Raw genomic sequence first — 14,143 nt, 5'->3', positions numbered from 1 at the left:
ATAACTCTTGATCTAAAACCATTAAATTTTAAAGTCTGAACTCCTAGCCCCCCACCCCTTTCAAAAGAGACATAAAAATATTTTTACAATAGATAGCAAAAAACTCCCTGGAGGTAGGACTGACTACAGCTGAAGTGATTACACAAAGTCTGGAAGTTATTACGATGCTCCTACATAGAGATCCAAGAAAATCTTGTAATGGCACTTTAAAAATTTGCAGTCTTCTTATGGAGAGCATATAGGTCAGAAAATAGGAATAAGGTAAAGAGAAAACAAAATATAAAGATACAGTATAATCTTTCAGGATATTGAGACTTTTTTATAAGCTAGACTCCCTGTTTAATACAATTCCACTGAGAGTTTGACATAATACACTGTTTGCCATCGCAGAGATCAAGGACATGTTCTCATTCTGCAACTTAAGTGCTTTTCCAGGTTTCTGATTCTTTGTGCTATGGTCTTTGTTTTGGAGAGTGTTTTATACATTGGTTTGGATTTTGGTTGCCCTGTGTGAAGTCAGCATTCCTTATGGGTCCCTTCCAACTTAGGACACTTTAAGATTCTATGATTCTAGGACAAGATATGGAGCAGTTATACCGTGGTTCCTCCTACCCCCTGTATAAGGGGTCACCTGAAATTGCTGAGGACTGGAGTCATTGATTCACTTCATTTCTCCCCTGTATCTGAAGAAACAATGATTAATGTAAAATTATGGAGTATGGCATTGTTATGGAGAAGATAAAATAGGACTCTGTGTAGCACATGTGTCACAAAGGAAAAAAGGCCTGGTAAAGAAATGGGATAATGCATATGCTTTTTTAGTGGAACAGTTTCCCAGCTCCTCATGTTGTGGACATAAAAACTCAATTTATTTTGCCCTACCACACTGCAAAAGAAGTATGGGTATAACTCTCAGAATGTGCTTCTAGAAATACGCAGGGATTGATGAAGTTACTACTTCAGAAATCCCAACCCCAAGGGCTGGGAACAGTTAAAGAAGATTGTATGTCAACTTCAGATCCCCTATCTTGGCCAAGGGCTGAAGAAATTATGCATAAATTCGTAAAATTAAAACTATAAATTGCATTATTAATTATAGCTGAACAGCTTGGACATTATAAAGATTCTCAGAGAAACTTGAAAATAATTTTTAGTCTGTCAAAATGTCATGCTGTTACATAGTATATGAGAAGGTTTGGGTTAATTATCTCTGTAGTTACAAAATTCCATCAGATCATACACAGAATGGAGTCTCTTGGTATAGATAATGTCCTCTATTAGAACAAGCCTATCTTGAACTTAAACAGTGAACATTTTTGTCTTCTAAAAACTAAAGAATCCAATTTTGAAGTATGAGTGAAGCCCAAGATAAGAAATCACAACTGGTAAAATGGTGGACTGGATTTTACATTTGCAGAATATAACGAAACAAAACTCATTCAACATCTCCACAGATGACAGCAGGAGATTATTAAAAAGCAACAAATGAGGTGAAACTTAAAGGATGTTGTCCCTTGCACCTTGACATTAAAAAGCTACTCTGAAATGGCTTTTCTAGAATGTATGATAGTTCAAAATGACTTGAAGATCCAATAAATCATTGAAAAGGGGAAACGACAAATAGATAAGTCACTGCTATGGTTGAAAAACAGTTACTGAAGTATGTTGAATCTCAAGGTGAATTTTAAGACCAAAGCACTCACAAAAATCCTAGTCACTATATAGGAAAGTGAAAATGACATTACTGATTTTTATTGTCCAGACTGAAAGATATGTCAAAACAAAAAGGCCCCAACCTTTTCCTCTCACAGCAAAATAAAAGGAAAAAAAAAAGCAAATACTTGAGTCTTCAATCAACCTTCCTTTTCCCCTAGAATCATCTGCACACTGGATTTGGCCTGCTAACATAACGGATGTTATACTGTGCCCTGTAAGATCCATTTGTTCCTTCTAATATGCTCTCAGAGGAAAACTTCAATCAGTGTCCATTTGCAATGGATAGTGACTAACTGAAAGAGAGTTTCAGAATAACTTCTAGACAGGTCAGAGACTGTAACCCATCTCCAGTGGAAAGGCTTTCCACAGCATATGCATCATTCAAACATAAGAAGTAGTAGCATCCAAATCCAAACAACAACGTTATAAGCGGATGCAGGGGAGGCTGAGGAGCTGCTTTAAGAACTTCACGGAATATACTGAGTATTAGTATCATCTTGAAAAGTCAACATCATTCACCTCGACTTCTAGAAAATCAATGGCAATAATTTCTGACATTAATGTTTTGGTGACTTTTATCTATTAATTTTGAATCATCAAAAATAAAATTGCCTTTGAGTTAATTGGAGTCAACCCACAGCTTGAACTTAGTCTAGCTCTGTGTCAGTGGAAAATGAAGATCCTCAGTATTTGACTACTAATGCAACAACTAAATGAAGAATAGCTTGACTCACTGTTTATAAACTATAGTTATTACAAGACATTTCTTGCTCTGCTATGCTTATTAAACTTAATATACATTGCATTTAGGACACACAGTTGCGTGTCAGAATTATCAGAACGTGCAACCCCGAAGCCCTTATATTCTAATTCAGTTTTGAAATAACACAGTTGTCATGCACTATTTGAGCATGAAAATAAGCTTATAGCCATATTTCATCTTTGCCAGACAGGAATCTACATGCAGATGATACATACACACATTAACAAAAGGTCATTACAAGATTCTACCAACTGACCTTACTGCAAGGAGCAATCCAGTAAGCCATTGAAAGGAATGGCAGTCCTACTGCAACAGCAAGAACAACTAGAAACTTCACCGCCATAGTCTGCTGCCGTAAACCTGACAGATTCTCATACCAGATGGAGAGAAGTTGTTGCTGGCAGTTTGGATGTGCTACAAACTATAACAAAGAAAAGGAGCACAACATAAGAATATTATTATCAAAATATTTTTTATTAAGATAGCCGCTATATCAAATGTATTGAGACTGTGAGAGTAGAAAAAATTAAACAAATATGCAAAGGAGCACTAACAAGGCTACAAGAAAAAGGTTTTTTATGAGCACAATCTCCCAGCATGCAGGCACATTGCTATCAGCAACAATAAATGCATTAACCTAAAAACAGTTTGATTTTATTGACACTGTGTTCCATTACAAACTATTAATTTCCACTTCAGTGTAATTATCCATCATCTTTATCTGTGCAAACTCCACTTGTTTCCAAAAGTTAAAATTTTCATGTACTTCAGAAATTCCAAAACGTTAAATCTTTTGTACTGCAAATGACGGTATAGTCTTTGGTTATATAAAAAAAAATGCTACGTCTTCACATGCTAAGGTGGAAAATATCACTTTTTCAGCTGATGTAAGAATATAGGTGTCATTTCCGTAGGACATCAGATAAAGGCTATTTGTAACTTGGCTACGGAATCTTCTGGACAAACACTGCGAAACTGAGAAGTCTGACTGGTAACCTTCTATCCTGTTAAAGTCAGTGTTGTATCTTCCCTTTGCAAGTTGTTTCAGCTCTTTTTAGTGAACTTTGCTCGTCAAATGTTTGCATAGAATCATATAATCATAGAATTGCTCAAGTTGGAAAAGACCTTCAAGATCATCAAGTCGAACTGCAACCTAACCATACTACCCTAACTCTAACAACCCACTGCTAAATCATGTCCCTGAGCACCACATCCAAACAGTTTTTAAACACATTCAGGGGTGGTGACTCAGCCACCTCCCTGGGGAGCCTGTTCCAGTGCTTAACAACCCTTTCTGTAAAGAAGTTTTTCCTGATATCCAACCTGGTTGCCTGGGGTTGTTGTGACCAAAATGCAGGACCCGACACTTGGCCCTACTGAAATTCATACAGTTTACCTTGGCCCATTGATGCAGTCTATCCAGGTCCCTCGGTAGAGCCTTTCTACACTCCAGCAGATCAACACTCCCTCCCAGCTTGGTGTCATCTGCAAACTTACTCAGGTTGCACTCAATCCCCTCATCAAGATCATTGATAAAGATGTTGAATAGGAGCAGCCCCAGTACCAAGCCCTTGGGGAAAATGTTCATTTCATTTGAATGCACGTTCACGTTCATTTGCTAGTGGGTGCTCTTTAGTTAAAATGGTTTTCTTCTTCCTTTCATAAACACAGTAAATACTGCTCATATACAAATGTTCAAGGTTTGCCCCAGAGATGTGGATTCAATTACTGTAAAAAATTTGCAAGTCTTCCCAAACTACCTCTATATATTGAGTCCCTGCTGGATTTTTGCACGTTCTGATTCCCTTTTTATTTTTTTTTAATTTTTGTTAGAATAAGGAATTGTTTATTTTCACTGTGTTGACCTGATCTATTTCACTTTGTAGTCTTGCTGCTCTGAGAGGAGACAGCTCTACTTTAGGGTAACCTGCTTTCGAACTGCATTCCTCAGCCAAAGCCTTTTGTCCCTCATTTCTACAAATCACATCACATACATAAATTCTTCTGGTTTACATACACATCATCTGGAACTTTACAATCTGTATTATCCAGGAGAAGCTTCTGGGTAATTTTAGAGCCTTGGTGCAGCCACTAACTCAGCCAGATCCTATTCAACTGAGTATATTTCAAGTGCAGACCAGAGTCTTAAACTGGCAACAGAAATAGGAAGTAAGCCAAAGAAGAGATGATAATTTGTGTTTTTGGCACTGTCTGGAGCCCACTGTTCTTCAGAAGCAAAAACCACTGCACTGTTACTCCTAAATCATGTCTCTGATCACGATGGAGAAAAATACACATTTTCTGTGACACACACAGTTTCAATAAATTTTTTAAACTTTCTGAGTATACATTTCCAGGCTTCAAAATTAGTGCAAATTTGTTTCTTTTACTGTTATTTCTTTTACACCAAAATTAAAAGCAAGTTAATATCTAAACATTCTGCATATAGTTAGACATTTTCTTACAACCATGAGATTTCACACTCACTGTGACCAGCATCCACCCTGCATACCTGCTTCTTTATATTACAAACTGTCTGGGGTAAGGATTCTTTTGTTTGTAAAATATAGTGGGCATAAGGGCTCAAGTGTTCATTTAAATGTCCTAAAGCTACCATAACATAAATATTTAATAATTCCAGATTTTAATAACATCATGATGACACTTAAGTTTGATCGACACAATTGCTTACTTTTTTTACTTCATATTTGATTGCAAGTTTTAAGCGGCTAAGGCTGGGGCGACCATGTTCTCCATTACTGTGGCTCATCTCTACATCGCCATTCAAAATAGCTTCCACTTCTTCTGTATTTCTGCACAGATCAAGGAGTCCAACTACAAAATCCTTGCATTGCATAGACAATTTCTTGTAATCATTCTGGAAAAGAAAGGAAGAAAGATGATTGATGTTTAGAGCTAACAACAGAGGAACACTTCTGCATTCCAGTTACACATTTGTGAGAATCAACAGGTTTTTTTAGCATCTTGCTTTTCTTCTCGTAATTAATTGTTAACATGCATTTACTTCCCCTGTTCATAAAGAGTGATATTTATCTCATCTTGGTCACCTTGGATATCTAGATCATCAATTTTTACATCTCAGTTACTTCCCAGGACTTGCTTTAGAGTCCATTCAAAGTAAAAAACACTTTTAGAAATATTATATGACATTACTTTAATAACTAGTTCAAGTTGAGTTGTATAGCACAGTGGAAATTATTTTTCTGTTCACCACAGAAATCTACATAACTAGCTCTAATGTGGAAAGTTACACTGTAGGTAACAAAATTGGAAAAGAAGAGCATTCTACAGAGAGTGGAACTAAACAACCTCCCAACTTGCTTGAGAATTATGCAAGGACATTTCATTTCTTAGGCCTTGAGTTATTCTTGTCAGTCCAACCTGAATTCTCTCATTTTTCAGCATCGTTTTTAGCTTGCAAACACAGGACATTGCTGTTTTCTAGAAGTCACCTCTGTAGTAGTACACAGAGCACAGTGATATCACGTCTCTAACTTCAACTCAGTGCTCTCTAGATCAAGTATCTGACAATAGACTCTGACAAGTTAGCCAAAATGTCATTCTCTAATGGCAGGTTCAGCTGCTTATTGCTTCAATAACCAATTATTTTTTGGCTTACCAGAAGGTGCAAGTCCTAACAGAAAAAAAGAGATTTTAATCATTGTACTCCATGGTTCATTAACCACTTTTTTGCTTGCAGCTGTGTTTGGGTCATAAAAGATGAATTAGGTAGACAGATAGGTAGATGGATACGTTTAGATATAGATGTAAATCTACAGCTAAATGATATGTACAGACATACTGCCTTCTGCCTAAAACTTCTGAGAGATTTACTCATGCATATGTCAAAAACTTCTGATATTTTAATTTTTACTATTTTTTTATTTCTTTTAATTTACTCATTTTTACTAATTTTAGGAATTCCTTTAAAGATGCAATTATTGAATTACAATATAATTATTCCCCAAAAAGAGAATGCAAGAAAAACAAAAGTAATAACAAAACCAAACCCTACCATGCAATCGTACATTCTCTAGTTTCATGTTCAAAATAAATTTCTACGAATGCCGTTATTACAGGAACACATTTCTGCCTCTTCTGATTTGATCTTCATAGCATTCTCCCTTCTCTGGTTCTTCCTCTCTGTTTAGTCCCTTCTTTTTAAATACTTCCTCATACTAACTGCCATCTAATGCACAGCCAGGAAGACAAAACATTATCTAACACAGAACACCCTAATTTGTTTGCTGAGGATGTACTTCATGCACGTTTGTCCTTTATTAACCACAATACAACAGCAGTTAATTACCTGGATAAACTAAAGGATTGCATCTGGATTTTACATTTCACTTCACTTAGATGGATGCAAACATTCATAGACAAGTACTTATATACACCACTGTATAACTACATAAATGTTTGTGATTTATATTTGTAATAAAGTGAGCCAGATAGCTCAGATCTATCAGACAAGAGAATTTTAATGTCATTTATCTATGGAGGAGTAAGAAGCTAAATAATAAAACTTTCTGAGACATGTTGTGTATTTTATTATTGTATTATTTAATTTGCCTCTCTTCAGAAGAATAACTATAGAGATTAACCAAAATTGTGACTTCTTGGCAGCACAGGAAGATATTTTTTGTGAGTAATATATCACCTTCTCTCTGGCTTTCATTTTTGTACCAGCATTTAAGATAAGATTTAGTATTCAATCATGTTAATAGTGAAATGTCCTCAAAGTTAGAGGGAAAGCAGCCTCTTGAGATTCCTAGACAAAGGAAAATCAAAGAATCAACCTATGCACCCTTCCACCTTAGGAATGATGGGCAGTTTTAGGCTGACGTCTGACACCTGAACACCAAATGAAAAAAAGGAGTATTTTCAAATAAAGTTAAGAACAAAACAATTTGTCCTGCGTAAGTAACTATTTTGTAATATACTGGTATGGGCATACCTTGGGATATGTCATCTAAATATGCATATTTATGTGCACACTAACACACTTGTTAGCAACACTTGCCAGCTCTGGTGCCTGAGACATGACATAGATCTTCAGAACAGTATGTGAGGAGACCGTTACTCCATGGTGGTCTCCAACGCCTTTCAGTATTTTCCAAACAAAACTCACATGTGATACCCCATTCTAATGAAGACTGTATTTTTTTCCGAGTTCAATCCTTTTATTAAAATTTTATGAAAATGTTTACTGAGCAGCCAGATACGCCCATTCACACTTTGTAGAATTAGCCCATTGGAATTTCTGCTCAGCACACAGCATCATAATATATTTTAGCAAACTCCATCACTCATTTGCACATCACTCATTTTTCTCATTTGCAAGCATGAAAACACAGTATCCCCTCCTGTGAAATGCTGCCGTGGCTGCAATCAATAGCAGCTGCTGAGCTGAAATCTCCCTGGTGGGGTTACAACGGAGCTCCGGGGATGGAGCCGTGCTCAGCATCATCAATACTGCCCCTGCCACGGCACAGGAAAGCTGTACCATGGTAGAGCTAGTCAAAGGAAATGTATGCTGCTGCTCGTGTTCACAGTTTGCTGTCTTGAGCTATATTCCTTTATGAAAAATTTATTGTCTTAGGGAAGGTTATGGAGGACAGGAGGGATGATAACATGAGGGATGCTCTGGAAGTAATGCCTCCTATTTTATTATGTCAGCCATCACCATCAGAGGCAGATGCTGGTGGTATGACAGTACAGGTTGAACCTTCCCACCAACGTTCTGTTGTAGTTTGTTGCTGTGTGACAGCTGCAGCAGAGAAGCAGTCTGACAAATGGCATCTGACATGGAAGCGCATACGAAGCAAAGGTGTGTCATTCAATTCCTCCATGCGGAAAAAATGGCACCCATTAACATTCATCAATGCTTGCTGAATGTTTATGGATACCAAACAGTGGATATGTGCACAGTAAGGCGATGGGTGGTCCATTTCAGCAGTGGTGACAATGGCAATAGGTCATCTCTGCTGGTGCAGATTTTTATGAGCACAGCATGCAGACTCTTGTTCACTGCCGGCGAAAATGCATAGCTAATGGTGATGACTGTGCTGAAAAATAGTGTTTTGCAGCTGAGAATTTTCTCTATCAAACAGTGTTCTTGTGCTCTTTGGATTAATTTTAGTTTCCAAGAAAAGAAATAGGAGGCATTACTTTTGGAGCAACCTAACCTACATATCTTAAAATGCTTCAGGATGATTTGTCAGGGGCTGAGCACAGGGAAGGTAGCTCCAGTCAGGGAACTTCATCTCTAACAAATCAAGGCTGTTCAATTGCATGGCTGCCTTGGGCCCATTGTTTCCTCCATGCACTTAAATGCATGGTAACAGACAAAATGGTTAACTGCAGCACGTGCTTCTCTCTGTCTCACTGTCCCTGTCACAGATGCAGACACTTCTGCCTGTCCCCCAGTTCTCCTGTTTCTTGACATTAATGTAAGCCAAGGGAAAATGTTTGGTTTAACTCATTTTTTTAGAATGGCCAATGGCACACAGAGAATTCCACAAGTTTTCTTCTACTGCAAATGGTATAAACATAATCAATTAAAAAAGCAGCCCTCTGAAACTGAGAAGGCAGTTTGCAATTAATTTACCTTTGGAGTCTCTAAAAAGAATTGGCCCCTAAATCTGCAGCCAAGGAGGTGTGTGCTTCATTCTGTGAATGTGACACAGCTGGTTCAGGGCTGCTCAGCAATTCAGAAAAATCTGTTTTTGCCAAATTTTGGTACTCCAAGGTGGAAGTGACAGGCATCTACAAAGGGAGACAAATGCTTTATTCCCCTTACAAATACAGTCCTTATCCCTCCCATGCCTCAGTTACTCATCTCTAAAAGGTACTGTTAACATTTTCCTAAGAGAGCTGCAAATACTCATGATGAAGACTGCAACCTGTTTTCTGTCGGTGTGTACAACTGGAAACAGACAGAAAATCAGGCTTCGAGATCACAACTTGGATTTTGTTCCTCATCAGAAAAACAAACTCAGAAGACTTTTTTAGGGGGTATTACTTTACACCAAATGGCAACACATCTACATTTGTTGATACAAATGCAGTTTTCCACTCCATCTCACTACACAATAAAGCAGTGTGTTGCCATTATGGCTGCAGAGGAATTCGCACTAAATACAAATCTTATCGATTTTGAGCAGCGCGGGGCCACAGCTGTTCCTCTCAAAACTCCAGGCCACATCTCTGCAGGACAGCATTTGTCAGATATCGTCTCCATCCTTACAGACAGATATTTGCTTAAGGGTGGGCAAGCAATTTAGATGAAAGAAAATACAATAACAATCCCCCAATGTTCTGTATGCTTGTAAAGCTGCATTCTTAGCTATGTTGTCCAAAGCTAAATTAAATGGCTTTCAGAAAATCTTGCAAATTTCCAAATTACTCAGGAAGCCTAAATTAACCACTTCATACAGAAATACTACGCACATCTGTCCAATCACTCTTCCTTCAGAAGTCGTCCTCTATTTTTTTTCTGTATTTACTCCTAATAAAGAATAATTCTGCAAAACATTTAAAAGAACAATGCCTGTAACCAAACACAACATGCATGTAGTGCTAGATAACACTGCAACAAAGGTGGAAGAAAGGAGTTTATGCCAGAGAACAGTGCTTTCTGCTGCTTATAGCATTTGCTACTGGGCTTGAATCACAGATTCATGTTCAATTTTACCTTAAAATATACCCCATAAACTGTGTAAAACCAGTGTATTTTAAAAGGATGCATTACCAGTAAGTTCAATTTCATTTAGACAAGTACTTTAAATGGCTCAGGTAAACTCTAGGTGGAGCTAAAGACTTACCATGTCCAGCTAATCAATGCACAAGAAATATTCTTGCATTGATTACACTAACACGTGTAGCACATTTTAAACAAATCCACTTTTTTAAGCAGAGTCTACATTAGCCAGATAATTGTACTGAAGTCCTAAAAAAAGGCAAGAGGATTTTCTTTAGATAAATTGCTGGGATATGAGCAGCAATATGAGCCGGCAGGAGCCCAGACCAGCCCAGGCTCAGCAAAGATGCCAGTGTCCATTTCTGTGAACACAACCTTTGTGCTGTCTGCACTGAACCAAAGCCAGGTAGCTCTCAGTCATGCCCTCAACCTGTCTTGATACTGTAAATGTTACCACTTGTCAATAGTGTAAATGTTATCACTTGTCAATGCACATATAAATATACTCCCTAGTCTTTGATATTTATCCAGAATCACCATGTGGTTTTAGTACTTGCAAAATGTTCTCAAATCTTATGTTGCCAGCTGCCTGCTCCTGGTGAAACCTTAAATTAATGAGACTAAAACTCCTGCACTGTCTCGTGCTCCTGCTCCTCACTGCTCCTATCTACGTACACTCTGCCCTGAAGTATATGCATGTCCACAGCAGAGCTCAGTTGATGTGCAACAACTTTGCCTCTTCCTCAGCGTCCTGCTTCTGCTGAGTGACGCTACTTCAGAATCTAATTTGCAGTTCTTTCACAATGCTATCCTGGAAGTAGAGTTCTAATTTTAGAGAAGACAGCTGTGGCAAAACAGGAACTTTAAAGAAAGGTCACTCCGGGCTGAGCGGTCACAAAAAGTGAGGTGCTCCAAACGGTGTGGCAGTGCAGGCTGCATTAGTCTGTTTACTGAACCAGTCCATCTTTCCTCACACATGAGCTTCATTTCCTTCCTTGGTACCATCATGGTCAAATACTGTGCTCCCAGTTCATCCTGCCAATTGTGTACTGCAGCACACATTTGAAGAACAATTCTTGCTGACTGTTTGAGATGATGATGTTATTTATCAGTCTTAACTTGTGTCACTCCAAGTGCAGTAAATTGAGCTATACAGTCCTTACAAATCAGACGTGCCACTTATCTCAACATAGCTGTGAACTTAACAGGCTGCACTTATGGTGTATAAAAATGTTTATCTGTTCTGTTCTAAATTTATTCCCTTTTAAGTTAATCAAGTCCTTTTGTTCTCATCTTCAGCAGCTGCTAAAGTGAAAGAAACAAGAGAATGTGGTTTAAATACTTTCTCTAAACTGTACATGCAAGCACTGGATGAAATATCAGTCCACTGAGATCCTAAGAATTTCTGCCAGGAACCTCACGGGGCAGACTTTTATCCTCTGAATTAAGCTGAATTAATTTTGCTCTTATCAGAATCTGAACTTTCTTATTGAACTGCCTTTATATCAATGCACAAGTTCTCATACTTGTACCTTTTCCATTTCTCTCCCCCATCTCACTGGTGGGTAATGAGAAGCTAAGCTGCCAGCAGGGTTAAACTACAACTGCAGTCCACCATTAATGCTGCCTGTGTTTGCACAAGGTCTGACTTTGCAGCTAGTGAGAGCAAAAAGATTACACTTGTGAGACTATTACTGTCTTAAATAATACAACTAAATGATGTGATGGAGTTCAGTTGCCCATCAGTGTGAAACCACCACAGTGGGATTGAGTGCACCCTCAGCAAGTCTGCAGATAGCACCAAGCTAAGTGGTGCAGTTGACAAGCTAGAGGGAAGGGATGCCATGCAGAGGGACCTGGACAGCCTTCGGAGGTGGGTCCATGCCAACCTCATGGAGTCCAGCGAGGCCAAGTGCAAGGTCCTGTACCTGCATCAGGGCAATCTCAAGCACAGATACAGGTTGGGCAGAGAATGGCTTGAGGGCAGCCCTGAGGAGAAGGATTTGGGGGTGTCAGTTGATGAAAGACTCAACATGAGCTGGCAATGTGTACTTGCAGCCCAGAAGGCCAATTGTGTCCTGGGTTGCATCAAGAGAAGCATGACCAGCAGGGTGAGGGAGGTGATTCTGCCCCTCTGCTCTCATGACACCCCACCTGGAGTACTTTGGGGCTCTGAGCAACCTGGTCTACACAGTGGGTTGGAACTAGATGATGTTAAAGGTCCCTTTCAACCTAAACCATTCCATGATTCTATGATTCTGTGATAAGTATACCTGAATAAAAAAGATTAAGAGATGCACAGAAACAACAAAGAAAATCAGCACATTAAAAAACATCACAATATGTAGAATCCTTTTAGTAAATAACTGTAAAATATTGTGAGAATTGAGCAAAATTTTTTAGTCCAACCATGAGAAAATAATGCGTGTATGAGTAGAACTGTTTCATCTGGCTTGCACAAATGACCAGAACATCCCACCTCTCACATTATCCTACTGACTTATGAGGACGATGCCAACCTCTTCCATTCAAGTAACAGGAGAACGACCTTTGACTGAAATTTGTAATTCTGTGTCTGTCAGAATAGGTATCCCTCTACTCACCTTAAACTCTTTTTCAATGTTGGCAAGCACAGCCAGCTCATTGCTGAGCTCTAAGGCAGTCATTACAGGGTCTTCACTAGATAAAGACAAATAAGCAGGGCTGGCCAGACCTTTGTAGGCATTGATTCTGGACCTGGAATGGCTGAAAGAGTCATGCTTTTGTTTTTGATTGCATTCACTGCACTTGCAGAAATAGTCATGTGGTCTATCAATCCGAGCCCCTTTTCTCAGCAGAGTGTAGACAATCTCATACTCATGGCAGTGAGCAGCCAGAATGATTGGTGTCACATCATGGGAAAACCGTGTTCCATCTTCATCGTATGCATAGAAGTCATCGTGCTGGAGCTCTGACTGACTAGGACTTAATGCAAGCCTCTTCCCTTCAGCAAACGCAGGATGGTTTAGGATAGCTTCTACTATCCGAACGTAACCTTTGCTAATAGCCAAAAGCAAGGCATCCCCAACCCGAGATAGGTTCTCCTTTTTCAGCAGAAGTTCTGTGATCTCCAGGTGCTCATTAGCAACTGCCAGCTGCAAGGCATTCTGCCCCATGTAGTCCACACAATTTACATTGAGTGAGGGACATTCTTCCAGCATTTTGCGAATCACTGGGATATTTCCATATTCTGCTGCATCCAAGAAGCGCTCTTCCTCAAGAGAAAGACTTGTTGAGTGGTCATTAAACATATACGCTGGCCCTCGACTGGCCTGTCTCCTCCCCTTCTCCCGGAGAATGGTCTGTCGTCGCAGTGCTAGTCTGTTCTCATTGCCTCGGCTGTGTGGAAACAGAGAAAGTATTAATTCTGCTCTATGACAGGGCATGTCGATCTTAAATAATAACAAATAAAAATAATTTTAATCATTTATCTGTTGCATATTTTTCGTACAATATAGAGATCAGAAACCCTGACTTTGAAGCGTTTTGTAACCACTGTCACCACATGGCTCTGGAATCAGTAGTGAGCCACACATTCTTTGAACAAGAAGAAGCCTTAGTCAATCATCATTTAAAAGTACACTTCTTATTTCCTCCTCCACAGCTTTTGTAACAACTTATAGTGAAACTGAATTCTGCTTTATATTACAGAAGTAGAGTAACAGTTTCTAAGGTAAGGTTCCTTTTCAAGTTGACACAGAAACTATCCTCTGTTTTTCTGGTACTTCTCTATCTACCTCAACTTCTCATCTTCTCAGCGCTGTTTCATATCCCACCCTTCACTCCAATATGCACAGTCACTTCATGCTTTTTGTCTCAATCTTGAAAAGACTCAGAAAAAGTCATTTCAATAACATTTGTACATGTTGATTCCACTTTCTGGTTAGAAGAATATTTTCACC

The 14,143-nt window shown here is 38.8% G+C and overlaps 1 protein-coding gene across 3 annotated transcripts in view; it reads right to left on the bottom strand.

Annotated features, from left to right (window-relative positions):
* The window catches only part of TRPC6 (transient receptor potential cation channel subfamily C member 6), a 101,563-nt gene that overhangs the window by 23,769 nt on the left and 63,651 nt on the right, over positions 1–14,143 (bottom strand). For all 3 annotated transcript variants that reach the window (XR_002433514.1, XM_021381239.1, XM_021381251.1), the window contains exons 2-4: positions 12,806–13,580; positions 5,172–5,357; positions 2,736–2,900 (exon numbers count right to left, since the gene is read on the bottom strand). Coding sequence is in view for 2 of the 3 variants with exons in the window: in XM_021381239.1 (XP_021236914.1) it covers positions 2,736–2,900; positions 5,172–5,357; positions 12,806–13,580 (1,126 nt within the window). In the remaining variant the exon portion in view is untranslated. The remainder of the gene's footprint in view (positions 1–2,735; positions 2,901–5,171; positions 5,358–12,805; positions 13,581–14,143) is intronic.

The sequence above is a fragment of the Numida meleagris genome, chromosome 1, assembly GCF_002078875.1.
Source record: "Numida meleagris isolate 19003 breed g44 Domestic line chromosome 1, NumMel1.0, whole genome shotgun sequence".
NCBI lineage: Eukaryota > Metazoa > Chordata > Aves > Galliformes > Numididae > Numida > Numida meleagris.
This window is presented reverse-complemented; position numbering and strand designations above follow the sequence as displayed.